The sequence below is a fragment of the Echinops telfairi genome, unplaced genomic scaffold, assembly GCF_000313985.2.
Source record: "Echinops telfairi isolate 266 unplaced genomic scaffold, ASM31398v2 ScPeMD7_60;HRSCAF=208, whole genome shotgun sequence".
NCBI lineage: Eukaryota > Metazoa > Chordata > Mammalia > Afrosoricida > Tenrecidae > Echinops > Echinops telfairi.
The window spans coordinates 45,425,334-45,438,570 of record NW_022103958.1 but is presented as its reverse complement, the minus strand read 5'-3'; the positions used below and the strand labels follow the sequence as shown (position 1 = coordinate 45,438,570).

The 13,237-nt window shown below is 38.7% G+C and overlaps 1 protein-coding gene across 3 annotated transcripts; it reads right to left on the bottom strand.

Annotated features, from left to right (window-relative positions):
• Positions 1-817: 817 nt before the first annotated feature.
• ZNF214 (zinc finger protein 214) lies at positions 818-12,668 on the bottom strand. Of its 3 annotated transcripts, XM_045291004.1 has the most exons (4): positions 12,521-12,668; positions 11,262-11,347; positions 5,263-5,423; positions 818-3,493 (listed from the first exon to the last, which is right to left on the bottom strand). In XM_045291004.1, the coding sequence occupies exons 3-4, from the start codon at positions 5,387-5,389 to the stop codon at positions 1,725-1,727; spliced, it is 1,896 nt and encodes a 631-aa protein (XP_045146939.1). In that variant the 5' UTR covers positions 5,390-5,423; positions 11,262-11,347; positions 12,521-12,668; the 3' UTR covers positions 818-1,724. The 3 variants fall into 3 exon arrangements, with proteins under 3 accessions (XP_045146939.1, XP_045146940.1, XP_012863709.1); XM_045291005.1 differs by lacking the exon at positions 5,263-5,423 and having other exon boundaries at positions 12,521-12,666; XM_013008255.2 differs by lacking the exons at positions 11,262-11,347; positions 12,521-12,668 and adding an exon at positions 7,248-7,269.
• Between the last annotated feature and the right edge of the window lie 569 nt (positions 12,669-13,237).

Sequence of the window (13,237 nt, the reverse complement as noted above, 5' to 3'; positions counted from 1 at the left end):
ATAGTGGTTACTTGCTGGGCTACAAACCAAAACATCAGCAGTTCCAACCACCAACCAGCCCCATAGGAGAAAGAGGATCTACTTCCATAAATAGTTTTAGAAACTCAAACAGTTGCGGTTCTACCTTGTCTTATAGGGTCTCTGTAGCCATAATCAACTTGATGGCAGTATTCTGTTCTGAAGTCATCTTCCCCTCTTAAGCTTTATAGCCTCAGAAACTCTATATGGGGTGCCGAGTCACAATGAACAAGACAGTGGGTTTGCTTTGGTTATGGTATGGTTCATTGGAAGAAGCCTTAGTAGTGGTGACTAATCAACCACTAATTGAAAGATGTGGGTTAGAGCCCACTAGACGCTCCAGCAAAGAGGTGGCTGTCTGTTTCTTTAAAACTAGTGTTTCTGTATCACCTTAGAACCCCCAGGAAGCAAGTCTAGAGTAGGAATCAGCTAGACAGCAGTTGAGTTTTGGGTTTTCCTTAAACATGTTATGCAGCCATTTATTCAATATAGAAAGCCAAGATGCTCCATCTGCACTGAGTTACTGAGAAGTCATTTTACCCAGAGAAAGAACTTTCTTAGTTCTCTAGCATCACATCCTTATACAAGGCCTTTTGTGGAAGATTCAGTTGTTTCTACTCCTTTTAGGTAAAGTTCATAGCTACATCCTTGAATGTCTCCTAGTACTATTTTTCAAACTATTGTTACGGAGTATCCCAACTCCTGATACAAGGATAAAGGATTTAAAATTTAACATATTTCGTTATGATTCTAATTATTTCAAAAATATAGTCTGCTCAAATAGCTAATTTTCAGGGCTACAGGTCTCTAAATCTTCAGGAAAATACCTTTCATTGATATTATTTCTCAAATGAGTCAATTTTTCCCCTTCTCTTGGGCAGTGATATCCAAATACTGTGTGTCAGTAGTCAGGCTTTGTATTCCTATTGGCTCTACCCCATTTTTCATATTGGCCAAATTGTCTCCTTACATTATTTGATTGATGGTTTATTGTTTCATGTAGCTGAATTCAATACAACTTTGTTCTGACATTAATCAAATTCTATTGCTTGGATCTCATCGTGTACCAGCAATTTCCTAGTATTTACTCCTGTCAATGTTCTTCCAACCTTTCCCCATTTTCCATAGCTTCAGGAAGTAATATTCTGCCTCCAGTTATTTTGTGTGAACCTAGGAGGACATAAAACCTGGGTTCAGGGGGTGAAATGCAGTTGTTTCAAAGTGCAACAACCTTAAAACAAGTTGGTTTCAGCATTTTCTGGCTGACATCAAATATCTAAAGTATTTTAAGATATTAACTATCAGGTGGACTTTTTAAAAATGAGCAATTGAATTCTACAGGCAATCCAGTTAATTATCCCACTTGAAACAATAAAGTTGTCTATCAGCTTGGGTTTCAAATTCTTTGTGTTTTCCACTTTTTCTGTGCATCCTATACTTTGAGGGAGTCAAGAGATGCTGTCTCAGAGATGGCTAGCCAATTTCAATTCACACCAAATTTTAAGAAAATGTTTTAATGCAGAGTTGAACATGAGTTCCTGCACATTCAAATGCAGAGGAAAGAAAAAAACCCTAGAATAACATTTTCTCCTTTAATCTTTTATAAATTTTGATTATACATTATATTGATTGTAAAAACAAGTATACTTTAAATATAGAGGAATCCTAAGGATCACTTCTTAAAGCTAAAGATTTATTGGATTTACTTAGGTTAATGCTGCAGGACTTCTTTCCCAGCAGCATTTATCTGGCATAAAGATTGAGTCTTGACTAAACGAACTCAATAAAACTAAGTTTTCTCTACTGCGATTATTATCAAGAGATGGATTTCTCTTTAATTTCTTATAATATTCATGGTATTTAGGAGGTTTCTCTCCTGTGTGGACTCTTTGATGTATTCGTAGAGCTGAGCTATGACTGAAACCCTTCCCACATTCCACACACTGGTAAGGCTTTTCTCCTGTGTGGACTCTCTGATGAATGAGAAGATTGGAACTGTGACTAAAGCCTTTCCCACACTCCTCACATGTATAGGGCCTTTCTCCCGTGTGGACTCTCTGATGAATGAGAAGATGTGAACGCTGACTGAATCCCCTGCCGCACTCTGCACATTTATAGGGTTTCTCTCCCGTGTGTACTCTTTGATGCGTGTGAAGCTTTGAACTCTTACTGAAGCCCTTCCCACATTCATGACAGATATAAGGTTTTTCCCCTGTGTGAACCCTCTGATGAATGCGGAGATCGGAGCTGTGACTGAAGTCCTTTCCACAGTCATTACATTTATATGGTTTCTCGCCAGTATGCACTCTCTGATGAATCTGAAGATTTGAACGCTGGGTAAAACCCTTACCACAGTCATCACATTTGTAAGACCTCTCTCCTGTGTGAACCAACTGGTGTATTCGAAGATTTGAGCTCTGACTGAAGCCCTTACCGCACTCATCACACTTATATGGTTTCTCTCCTGTGTGGACTCTCTGATGAACATGAAGTACTGAACTCTGACTAAAACTCTTACCACACTGATTGCACTTAAAAGGTTTGTCCGCTATGTGAAGTCTTTGGTGAATGTGAAGTAACGAGTTTCTACTGAAGTCCTTATCCCATTCAGATTTATGGAGTGTCTCTGCTGTGTGGACTCTTTGATGACTATGAAAACTAGCGATCTGATGGAAGCTCTGACCACATGCATTACATATATAAGGTATTGTGGGGGCTGTGTGATTAAAGTGAACACCTGAGTTCTGCCTAAAGTGACTATTAACTTCATCACATCCACACAGATGTTTGCCTATGTGGATTCTTGGCTGTCTATACAGATCGGATCTCTGGGGGAAGCGTGCTGTCCTGATAGAACATTGATAGAGCTTTTCTTCAAATGGTTTTCTCTTGCAGAGAACATACTCTGAGTTCCAGTAATACATGTCTTTACATTTACTACACCCACAGTATTTCTCTGCTGTGGAGTTTTTCAGTAGATCATTTTGACAGGTCTCTTCAATGAACTCTGGAAGGGGTCCTTCTAGTGGGATGTATGAATGAACTAGGAGCTTCGGTTCTTTTTCCACAGCGTGACTTTTCCTGGATATGGCAAGACAGTATCTGTTTCCTTGACAATTATGTGAAAAACCACTCACGTATATTTCTCTCCCATAATCTTGAGCATTTTTTGTTTCTACGGACTGCCAAGGTATAAACTTTTTGCATTTAAAGTTCCTGAGACTTTTACCTTCAAACTTCATTTCATAGTTCCCGTATCTTGGTACTTGTGTAGAGAGTATTAACCATTCTTGACAATAGGAAAGGTCTTTCAGCATTAAGTCCTTGGCATGTACCTCCTGAACAGTTTCCACATTGTTCTGATTTTCACATAACTGAGTGCTTACGTTCTTCCATCCTTGCCAACAGGAAACACTGTCATATCCTAAATATCTAAATCTTTCTTCTTGGGGTTTGTGGCTCTCATTCCACTTTCCTAGAAGAATAAGCACAGAGAATCCTGTTGTGAGTTGTACGTTGTGTTTCAAACTTTCCAAATCATCAATGACCTCTAGAATTATAGGAAGAACTTAACATTTTATTTAATCTGGAAATAATATGCATTATTTGTCCTTCATTATTTCTTTATTCTCTATGTCTGACAGTAAGATAACTAGCATGTAGGCTCTATTGCAATAAAAAAATTAAATCCAATTGTATCATGCTCCAGTTCTTTTGGTGGGCTATCAAAAACAGAAAAGAATGGAAACGGACCCCCAAAGATTCATACGTTCAATGAAGACAGGAGTAATATAATTTATCTTTGTATTGCCACATATCAAGGCATTGCAACAATCCTTGCTGAATGGAAAAATGCATTGGAAAATCAGCAATTATAAAATATTAACTATCATAAGAACTGATTTAAAAGGACAAGAATAGGTATTCTGACCACATGTGGAAGTGGAAAAGAAGGGTTATGACTGGTTGCACCATTTGGGTTTAATATTAATTTTTTGCTTGTTTATTTATTTATGCATTTATTTATTCTACAAACATATCTTAAATACCTACTAGAGTACAGTTGATTGTTTCATGAAAATATCCTTAAAGACTGAAATGTAATTAGTCAATCAGTTTGGGTCATTATAAGAAAGAGAATTATTATTTTTATAAATTTTTGTCTTCTAGAATAGTGTACAACATCTGCATTAGTCTATATCTATATTTTTAGTTGTCTTCTTCCACATGGACACTGGCTATGCAACATTCTTGGTCACTGGAACATCATCAAAAATCTTTTTTTTTTTTTAAACATTTTATTAGGGGCTCATACAACTGTTGTCACAATCCATACACACATCAATTGTGTAAAGCGCATTTGTACATCATTCTCAAAACATTTTCTCTCCACTTAAACCCCTGACATTAGGTCCTCATCTTTCCCCTCCCTCCCTCATGAGCCCTTGATAGTTTATAAATTGCTATTTTGTCATATCTTGCCCTGTCCGACGTCTCCCTTCACCCACTTCTCGGCTGTCTTCCCCCAGGGAGGAGGTCACATATAGTTCCTTGTAATCGGTTCCCTCTTTCCTACCCATTCTCCCTTTTCCCTTCCTGTTTCGCCACTCACACCACTGGTCCTGTAGGGCTCATCTGCCCTGGATTCCCTGGATTTTCCATCAAAAATCTTAAGAGCAGAGACTTGAAAAGTGCTTGCACATTAGGGCTTGCCCTCTCTGTCACTGCTTTTGAAAATCCTGTGATTACTCTGATGTCAATGAGCCCGAACTAGCCTGCTTAAAGAGGGGCAAATGGCCAGCACATCCCCACTAACACCGAGGCAACTGCCATATATATGAATTAAGCATACAGACCTAATCAAGCCATTCCACAATAGAATTATGAAAATAATCAAGTTTGTTGTTCTAAGCCACTGCATTTGGGATAGTTTGTTACACAACAATAGCTAATTTGCACAAATCATGTGAAGAGAAAGTGAATTTAGAACTACACAAATTGACTCTGTCTGGAGATCTGAGCTTAAAGTGTACACCAGAAAACAACTAGAAACAACAAATGAAAGTATCTATTCACTCCAGAGCCCATGTGACTTGGAAAATGTCTTGCTTTATTTGTCATTTAAGATATGTTTTTAGAATATTTCTCTCACCATTCAAAATACAACACCCACACAAAAAAATATTCAACAAAACTGGTTCAAGTAGAAAATTAAGCCAATTTGCTAAGAAGTAGGATAACTACCTACTGACATGACATTTGTGTAGTTCTCCCACATGACCCCTCTGTAGAGATTTTTTTGAGAAAGATTCAAGGATTTCCACTCCTCCCAAGTAAAAATAATAGTTACATCTTCAAATGATATAGCCATCTGGTCAAAAATCAGATTTCCAGAAGGAAGAAATCTAAGTGAGAAGATGGACAAAAACAAAAAAGTACATTTAGCAAGTAATACAAGTCCAAGTAGAAAGAAAAAGAACCAACAAGGAAGAAAATTTAAAGGGTAGAAATAACAATACTCAAACAAATGAATACCTATATTCAAATATCTGTTAACCACTGGGTAAGTGCTTCTCATGCACGATTTCAATTAACATACCCATCCTATGTTGTATGTACTATTATTGTTCCCATCTTATTAATTCATAAACAATGATGGAAAAAGATTAAGTAAATTCCCAAAACTACAGAGCTAGAAGATAGCAGATGAGATATGGATCCAGGTGTGCATACTTCAGACCAGAACTCCCAATTAACAATATTGCTCAATAGTGCCTATATCAGTGTTTCATAATTGAGGCCTTGCTTATTTGTGGTGGTTTTACAATATGTGCACAAAGTATTTGAAAGTACTTCTTAAAGAGAAGGATGTCAAAGTCCTACACCTTGAATGAGGAGTGGACTTGTGACTGACTTCTCCTAAATAAAAAAAAAAATGTTTAAGCAAAATGGGAAGTAGTGTTGTGCAACTCTGGAAACCAGGCCATAAAGGGCACTGCAGCTTCTTCCTTGCTATGCGTGTCTCTTGGACCGTTCTCTTTGGGAGAAGTGAACTGCCATGCCCTGAGGATACTTAGGCAACCCTTTGAAGAGATCAGTGTGGAGAGGAACAGGGGCCTTCTACCCACAGTAAAGGACATGGAGCCTCCTCACAAAAGCTATGTGAGCGAACCAGCTGAAGCAGATCTTCTAACTCCAGCGACCCTTTCAGATGACTGCATCCCTGCTAACAGCTCACCTGGTGCAATAGTATGAAAGACCTGAGTCAGAATCAACTATACAAAATCCCTGATTCCTCTCACTGAACAACCATGGGAAGTAACATGTTTGTTGTATAAGCTGCTAAATTTGGAGGGAATTTGTTCAGCAACAGTGTAACCAATATACTCATTTGTAAAAGTTGCCTAGTACTTCATTTTATGATGTTCCAAGTTTAGCTGCTTCCATGTACTAATGAACATTAAGGTGGTTTCCAGCCTTTTGACGATCATAAATCAGCAGTAGACAATTCTCTTAAACATGAGGGGACTTCAAAAAATTCATGGAAAGATGGAATTAAAAGACAATAGAGTTTTCCCATGAACTTTTTGGAATCTCCCTCATATAGATCTGAACACTCACTTCTAATATTTTTACAAGTTTCTAGAAATTCTCAGCCATGTACATTTTAACTTACTGATAAACACATCAAACCAGCCACACCGAAATACTTTTAAAAATATGTTTCACTCATTTTTCTTCACTTGAAAATATGAAAACAGGGAATCTAGATACAAAATTCACAGGTATAATAACTATAAAAATAGATAAAAATAAAATAACTATAAGATTTAACGTATAGCAGAATCACTGCTTTTAGAAAGAGATATGCCTTAAACCATGAATGCTAAAAGATTAAAAATTAAAGGGCAGGCTAAGTTATAACAAAAACCTATTACAAAAATTAAATCCAAAGGAAAAGTCTTATATTGGATAAGCAGTCATTATGTTTTATGAGAGATAAAATAACAAGCCTTCTTATAGCACTACCCAAAGCTGATTATGATTTGATATGACTACTTCAAGATTATAAACATAAGCATGGAAAATTTCAAATATTTACCAGAGTAAAAAGAAACTATGAAATCCCACATTATTATTTACCTCCAACTTCAATTTTTCCTCTATGGTTTCCATTTAATACATATATTTCTATCAATAGTCTAAATATTATAAACGGACATACTTACCTATTTTTTAACAAACAAATTAAGAATATAAACAAATCCAGGGAACACTGAAAAGACATGATAAGATGATCAAACATCTTCATAATGTTTATTGTTATTATAAAATAAAACCCCTTAGAAACAAAAAAAAAAGAGAGAGAGCACATCTTGACTCGACAGCAGCGAGAGGGACAGGGATCTACCCGTAACCATAATTTCTGACATGCAAACATGACGAGGGGAGAATGAGAAAAGGGACATAGGAGTATATTAAATAACTCGTTTTATTAGGCTGGTAGTTAGGTGCCTCACGGTCAGAGACGGAGTTAAACTTTCAACCCATGGGGAGATTTTAAACACCTTGAGGCTGAAGCTTATTGGCAGAGTGGGGTAATCAGGCACTTACTGGAGGAACTAAAGAGCTTTGTAACACTTGATCATGACAGGCAATGGTCAGAACCAAGTGTGAGGGCCGAGAGAGAAGGCCTCTTCTGAGTAGACTTGTCCCCAGGGAATCAAGAGGAGCCTGAGGGCCTGAGAAGAGGTTTGCATAGCCGAAAGGAACTGAAAAATCTGCACCGATAGGCTTCCTGATCCTGATCCCAAGTTGTAGCCTGCTACTTCCTAAAAAACTCCCTAACTGTGAATATGGTCTGTGGGTTCTGTGGGCCATTGTAAGAAATTATCAAACTTAGCACAGAAGAGCAGAGTGCCATAGGAGGGAGCGCTAGGGTCAGAATCGGTAAAAACATACGGAAAGAAGTATGTCTGACTTCCCGCTTACAGGATCAGCCCTGGGTTATGCTGTTGATAACCCCCGCCCCCAATCCTGAAGTCGGATGAGCTCTGGGGCTGCCACAGCAGTTTGTATACGTCCCCTCACAAGTCACACAGCATCCCTGCTGCACTCACTCCACTGACGGAAGCAATCACACATCCCATTCATGTGTAGAGAATGGGAAACAGACTACACCTTTTGGTGGGAAGAGTCAGTCACGTTATAAAAATAGAAAGGATAGGATCAATTAAAAGGGTAGTTATTGTTGGAAAAATCAATCTGCTATAATACCAAAGCATATAATAGCATGGTGAAGTGGTGGATTATTCCAGAAGTAAAAGAAGAGTCAAAATGGGAAATAAAAATAAGTATTTATATAAATATAAAATATATCATTGAAAATATAATTCAAATGTAATTATTATATCATGAAATATAATTATTTTAATTTATGTTTAAAAGTCAACATGTACCTTTCACTTAAAACTATAAGCAATGTAATTTAGCAAAATGAGGATAAAGACATGCAAACAACAGCATCCTTGTTAAACTAGAAATTTAATTGTAAATTCACTCTTTAAAATCACTGATTTTAACTAATTAATTAATTAAAACCACTAATTTGAGAGCACTTGCAAATGTAGTTACACAAAACTATCTGTAGGGGGTCATGACTGCATATATAAGAAGCTCAAGAAAAGAAAAGAAAAACGATTAGTAACTATGACCAATATCCAGGAATTCTACTACAATATCCAGGAATTCCACTACAATATCCAAGAATTCCACTGCAATATCCAGGAATTCCACTACAATATCCAGGAATTCCACTACTAGGTTTGTAACCTAGAAAAACATACACAAGTATACTAGTATATTAGATGATGTGCACAAAACGTTTAGAGCATAACTGCTACAAAAACTTATCCTTCTTCCATGAATTTTCCTGTTTTTATAAAAAAGCATTTGAAGATCAGTTTGTTAGTTTTCCCATCGTCCAACACCTTCCACCAAAATTCTGTTAATAGCTTAAGAACTTACTGAAACCATAGTTAAACTTAGAGAACACAATTATATGTATTTCCTTTATCTACAGTAGAGCAGTTCCTATTATTCAAGTCCTCCCAATAAAATTTTGAAATGATTTTTATGTCAATTCTAAGTACTTTAGATAAGTTTTTAAGGTATTTTTATTGCTACTGTAAATGTAAGTTGAGATATTTTGCAATGATTATTTTTATGCTTGACCTCTAAATTACTTCATTGAATTTCAAATATTAACAAATTTTTGTAGTACAGACAAGCAAATGAACATATGAGAACATAAATGTACAATTTTAAAACTTAATAATATGGACATGCATATACAGACCAATGAATATTTTTTTATCCCCTCACTGAGTTCTAAAGAAAAGCCAAATTCCTTCTCATTGCCCATTAAATGCATTACTTATTATAAGGCAAAACAATAGAAATATTTGGGCACCAGTATAAAATTTGAGAATTAGGTCTATGAAAAAGATACTAAAAAGTCACCTGGACACACATATGTATGTATGTATGTGTGTGTGCATTAATAATTTAGTAATTTAGTATATGAAAAGGTAGCATATCATCAAAGGAAAAATTAAACATTTCTAAGAAAACATTTAAGTTCTCTTGTATTTTATAACACTAAAACATTTCTGATAATTCTAAGTTAAAAATCTAAAATACTTTGAACTATAAAAAATATTGAAATGCAATGAAAGTAATTATGCATTAGATTTGAGGATGAAGAAAAGTTTTCAAAGCATAAAACCATATACATAAAAAAAGCTCACCTGATACAAAATTAAGTGTATAGAAACAAAGAAGTCCTTAGAAGTATAATGATAAAAGAGAAATATTTATAGTATATATAACAATGACATATGTTTTATATATTCAAAGAGTACCTAATATCAAATGGACATAAAAATCCAGTAGGAAAAATAGGTTTTGTCAAGAGGCAATTCATCAAACAAAAAATGTGAAAGATCAAGGGGGAACCGATTACAAGGATCTACAGATAACCTCCTCCCTGGGGGATGGACAACAGAAAAGTGGGTGAAGGGAGACGTCGGGCAGTGTAAGATATGACAAAATAATAATTTATACATTATCAAGGGTTCATGAGGGAGGGGGGGGTGCAAGAAAAGAGGGGGGGAAACGAGCTGATGCCAGGGGCTTATGTGGAGAGCAAATGTTTTAAGAATGATAAGGCAACAAAGGTACAAATGTGCTCGACACAATTGATGTGTGTATGGATTGTGATAAGAGTTGTATGAGCCCCTAATAAAATGATTTTAAAAAAGTTTTTAAAAAATACATATATACTTTGACTCTTCCATCCTATTTCTCAGAGTATAGCTTGAGGAAACAAAGGGATTGAGTTAATGACTTACGCATTAGACATTTACTACAAATATTAGGAGCCTTGGTGGCATAATTGTTACACATTGGTTGGGCTATTAACTGCAAGGTCAGCAGTTCAAAACCAGTAATAGCTCCGAAGGGCAGACAAGGTCTTCTAGTCCCATAAAGAGTTACAGTGATCATTGGGGTTTACATCCTCACTTTTAAATTTAAACAACTGAAACAAACCTAAGTATGTGTTTATTACATAATGATGATGTAAAAATGTGGAATTATCTCTCCTTGAACATTTTCTCTGTATCCTTTTATATCTGTGAATCACTCAAGATGAAGTTATTAAAATCTAATAAAAATCAGACCTTTCATTGAATTACACTAAAAAACCACAACATGAGTTACAGTCTTGGAAACCCACAGGGGCAGCTCTTCCCTGTCCTTTAGGGTCTACTCAATGGCAGTAAGTTCATTTTTGTCTTATGAGTTTGCTTGTATTAGCAAAATACCCTATTAGAAATTAATTAACTTTTCTCCAACAAAAGAAAATTTAAATCCAGCATAGGATATACCTAGAATGGAACATCATGTGGTCACCAAAACTTGTACTACGAAAAATACTTGGGAAATTCTCATTATATAATAAATGAAAAAATTATATACGGATAACGGCCATTGACTCACTGACGAAATACTTAATGCAGCTATATGCCAAACATGGTCTTATATATTGGGAACCTGAATGTCCTACCCTCAAGGAGTCTACTGTTAAACTGCATTTTCCATTTGTTCACATTGCTACTCCCCACTAATCCCCACTGCACATGGAGACTTCAGGGCCACTTTATAATGACAATCTTACTCACCTGGAATCAGACTTCCAGGGAAGCAGTAGACATTCCTTCCTTCTTCATGCTGTTGTCTGGGAGAGCGGAGAACTGAGAAGGCTGAGCTGGGAGAGAATGAAGGAATGAATGAAAAGTCAAGCCTCGAGCTTCCCAAACTCATTACAATCTCCCCAAATCTTCTAGATATAGATTAGAATATCCCAGTTCCATTTCAGAGGTCAGGAAAGAAGAGCTGTGAGCATCAATATCTGGAAGCTCATTGCTCACGCCCTAGAAAATGGCACAAACAGTTCAATTTCCAACGGCTAATGAAAGGTTCAAGATTTAAACCCAGAGACGGATGGAAGACAAACGTGTCAACCTCCTTCCACAAAATCACAGCCTTGAAAACTCCCCGGGGCAGTGTTACTCTGCACACATGGGATCACCATGAGTTGGCAATGACTCGATGGCAATTAAGAAAATCAACCGAAATTTCAAAGGATACAACTATAGTGTGGTCAGGAGCACATGGATTTTGGTTTAATAATTTTGTCCCTTAGGGATGTGTATGTTCGCTATGTAATTCAACGCCTCTGAACTGCAAGATGGCCGTGGATTACTAGTAAAAATGGGAACAAAAAAATAATAGAGATAACAGCAAGACACAAACAGGCCGTTTCAAGGCTTAAAATACTTACTTGCTCAATTTCAGTAGCAAAAAAGAATCCCGTGTGTTGTAAAAAATACCGGATTTACTGGAGTCTGTAAGAAAGATCCCAGATCTTGAGGCATTCCGAACCGGATTACTGTACCAGCCTTGCCACCCACCACTTGTAGAACACGCAATACCAGATTTCGAGACTTAACAGGGCCTCAGTTTCTCCACCAGTAAAACGGGGACATGAGCCTTCGTTAGTCTGAGTACTTCCTTACTAATTACAAACTCCTGGGGGCAATGTCAGGTAATTAATAGGTGAAGGGCCCTCCTTCTCCACAGAGAGAAATGGGGGTGCATGTGTGTCCCGAGAGGAGGCCAGGTTTAGTTTCTTGCAGCGCACCCTTAGCTCCCCTCCACTCAACATTGGACGGACAAATCATCCTGGAGAAGTGGCCTCTGCTGCTCTCCGTGGGGTCACCAATTGGTCCGGGTTCGGGTCGTGCAGACCCGCGCGGCCCCGAGTCCGCATCCACACCCGGCCGGAGCTCCGCCTCCACACCTCCCACATCCCAGCATCCTGGTCCCGGGCCCGAGGCTGCTCGGCCCCAGCGCTGGGAGAAGGGCTGCGAGGACCCACCTCGACCGCGGGACCCGGGATAATTCTAAGCCAAGCCGCTTCTCCGTGCCCGGCCCGCCCTTTCCGGACGCGCTCGCTGCTGCCACAGCTTTCCCCGCCCGAGTCCACCTCGGCCTCGGCCTCCCGGAGCCACGTCACTCACGGCACCAGAGCCCCATCCAGACACGGGGCTCCCACAAACAATGGCGGCGATCTGCCGGCTCCCAAACGGAAGTGGCCGGCCTCGGAGTGGACCAGCGGAGCGTTTCCAAGGAGACGAGAGCAGCCGGCGGCGAAGGAACGCGCGCGCGGGGAGAGCGCGGCTTCTGATTGGTCAGCAAAGTCGGCGCCCTGTGCGTCCTGGAGGGGCTGCCGCTGCCTTCTGCGGGACTGAGGATGTGAGCGGCCGCCCTGATGCTACCTCCAAAGAACTGTAGCTGCTTTGGGGGGCTCCAGCAAAGGGGCGGGGAAGAGAAGGAGCGACCGTGCCTGAAGATGTTAAGGATCGGGCTGCTAACCAGAAGGTGGGAAACGACTAGTCGCTCTGCCAGAGAGAGGGGGGGCTTGAGAGTTAGTCTCTGAAACCCACCGGGGGCTGTTCTAACCTGCGCTTCAGCGTCGCTGTAAGTCAGAATCAACTCGAAAACACTGTTTTGTTTTGTTTCACAGCACACCAGTGCGGAACGACGCTTATGCATAATAAGTTTTCCCACAACTTCGTCCTCCGAAGTGGGGAGC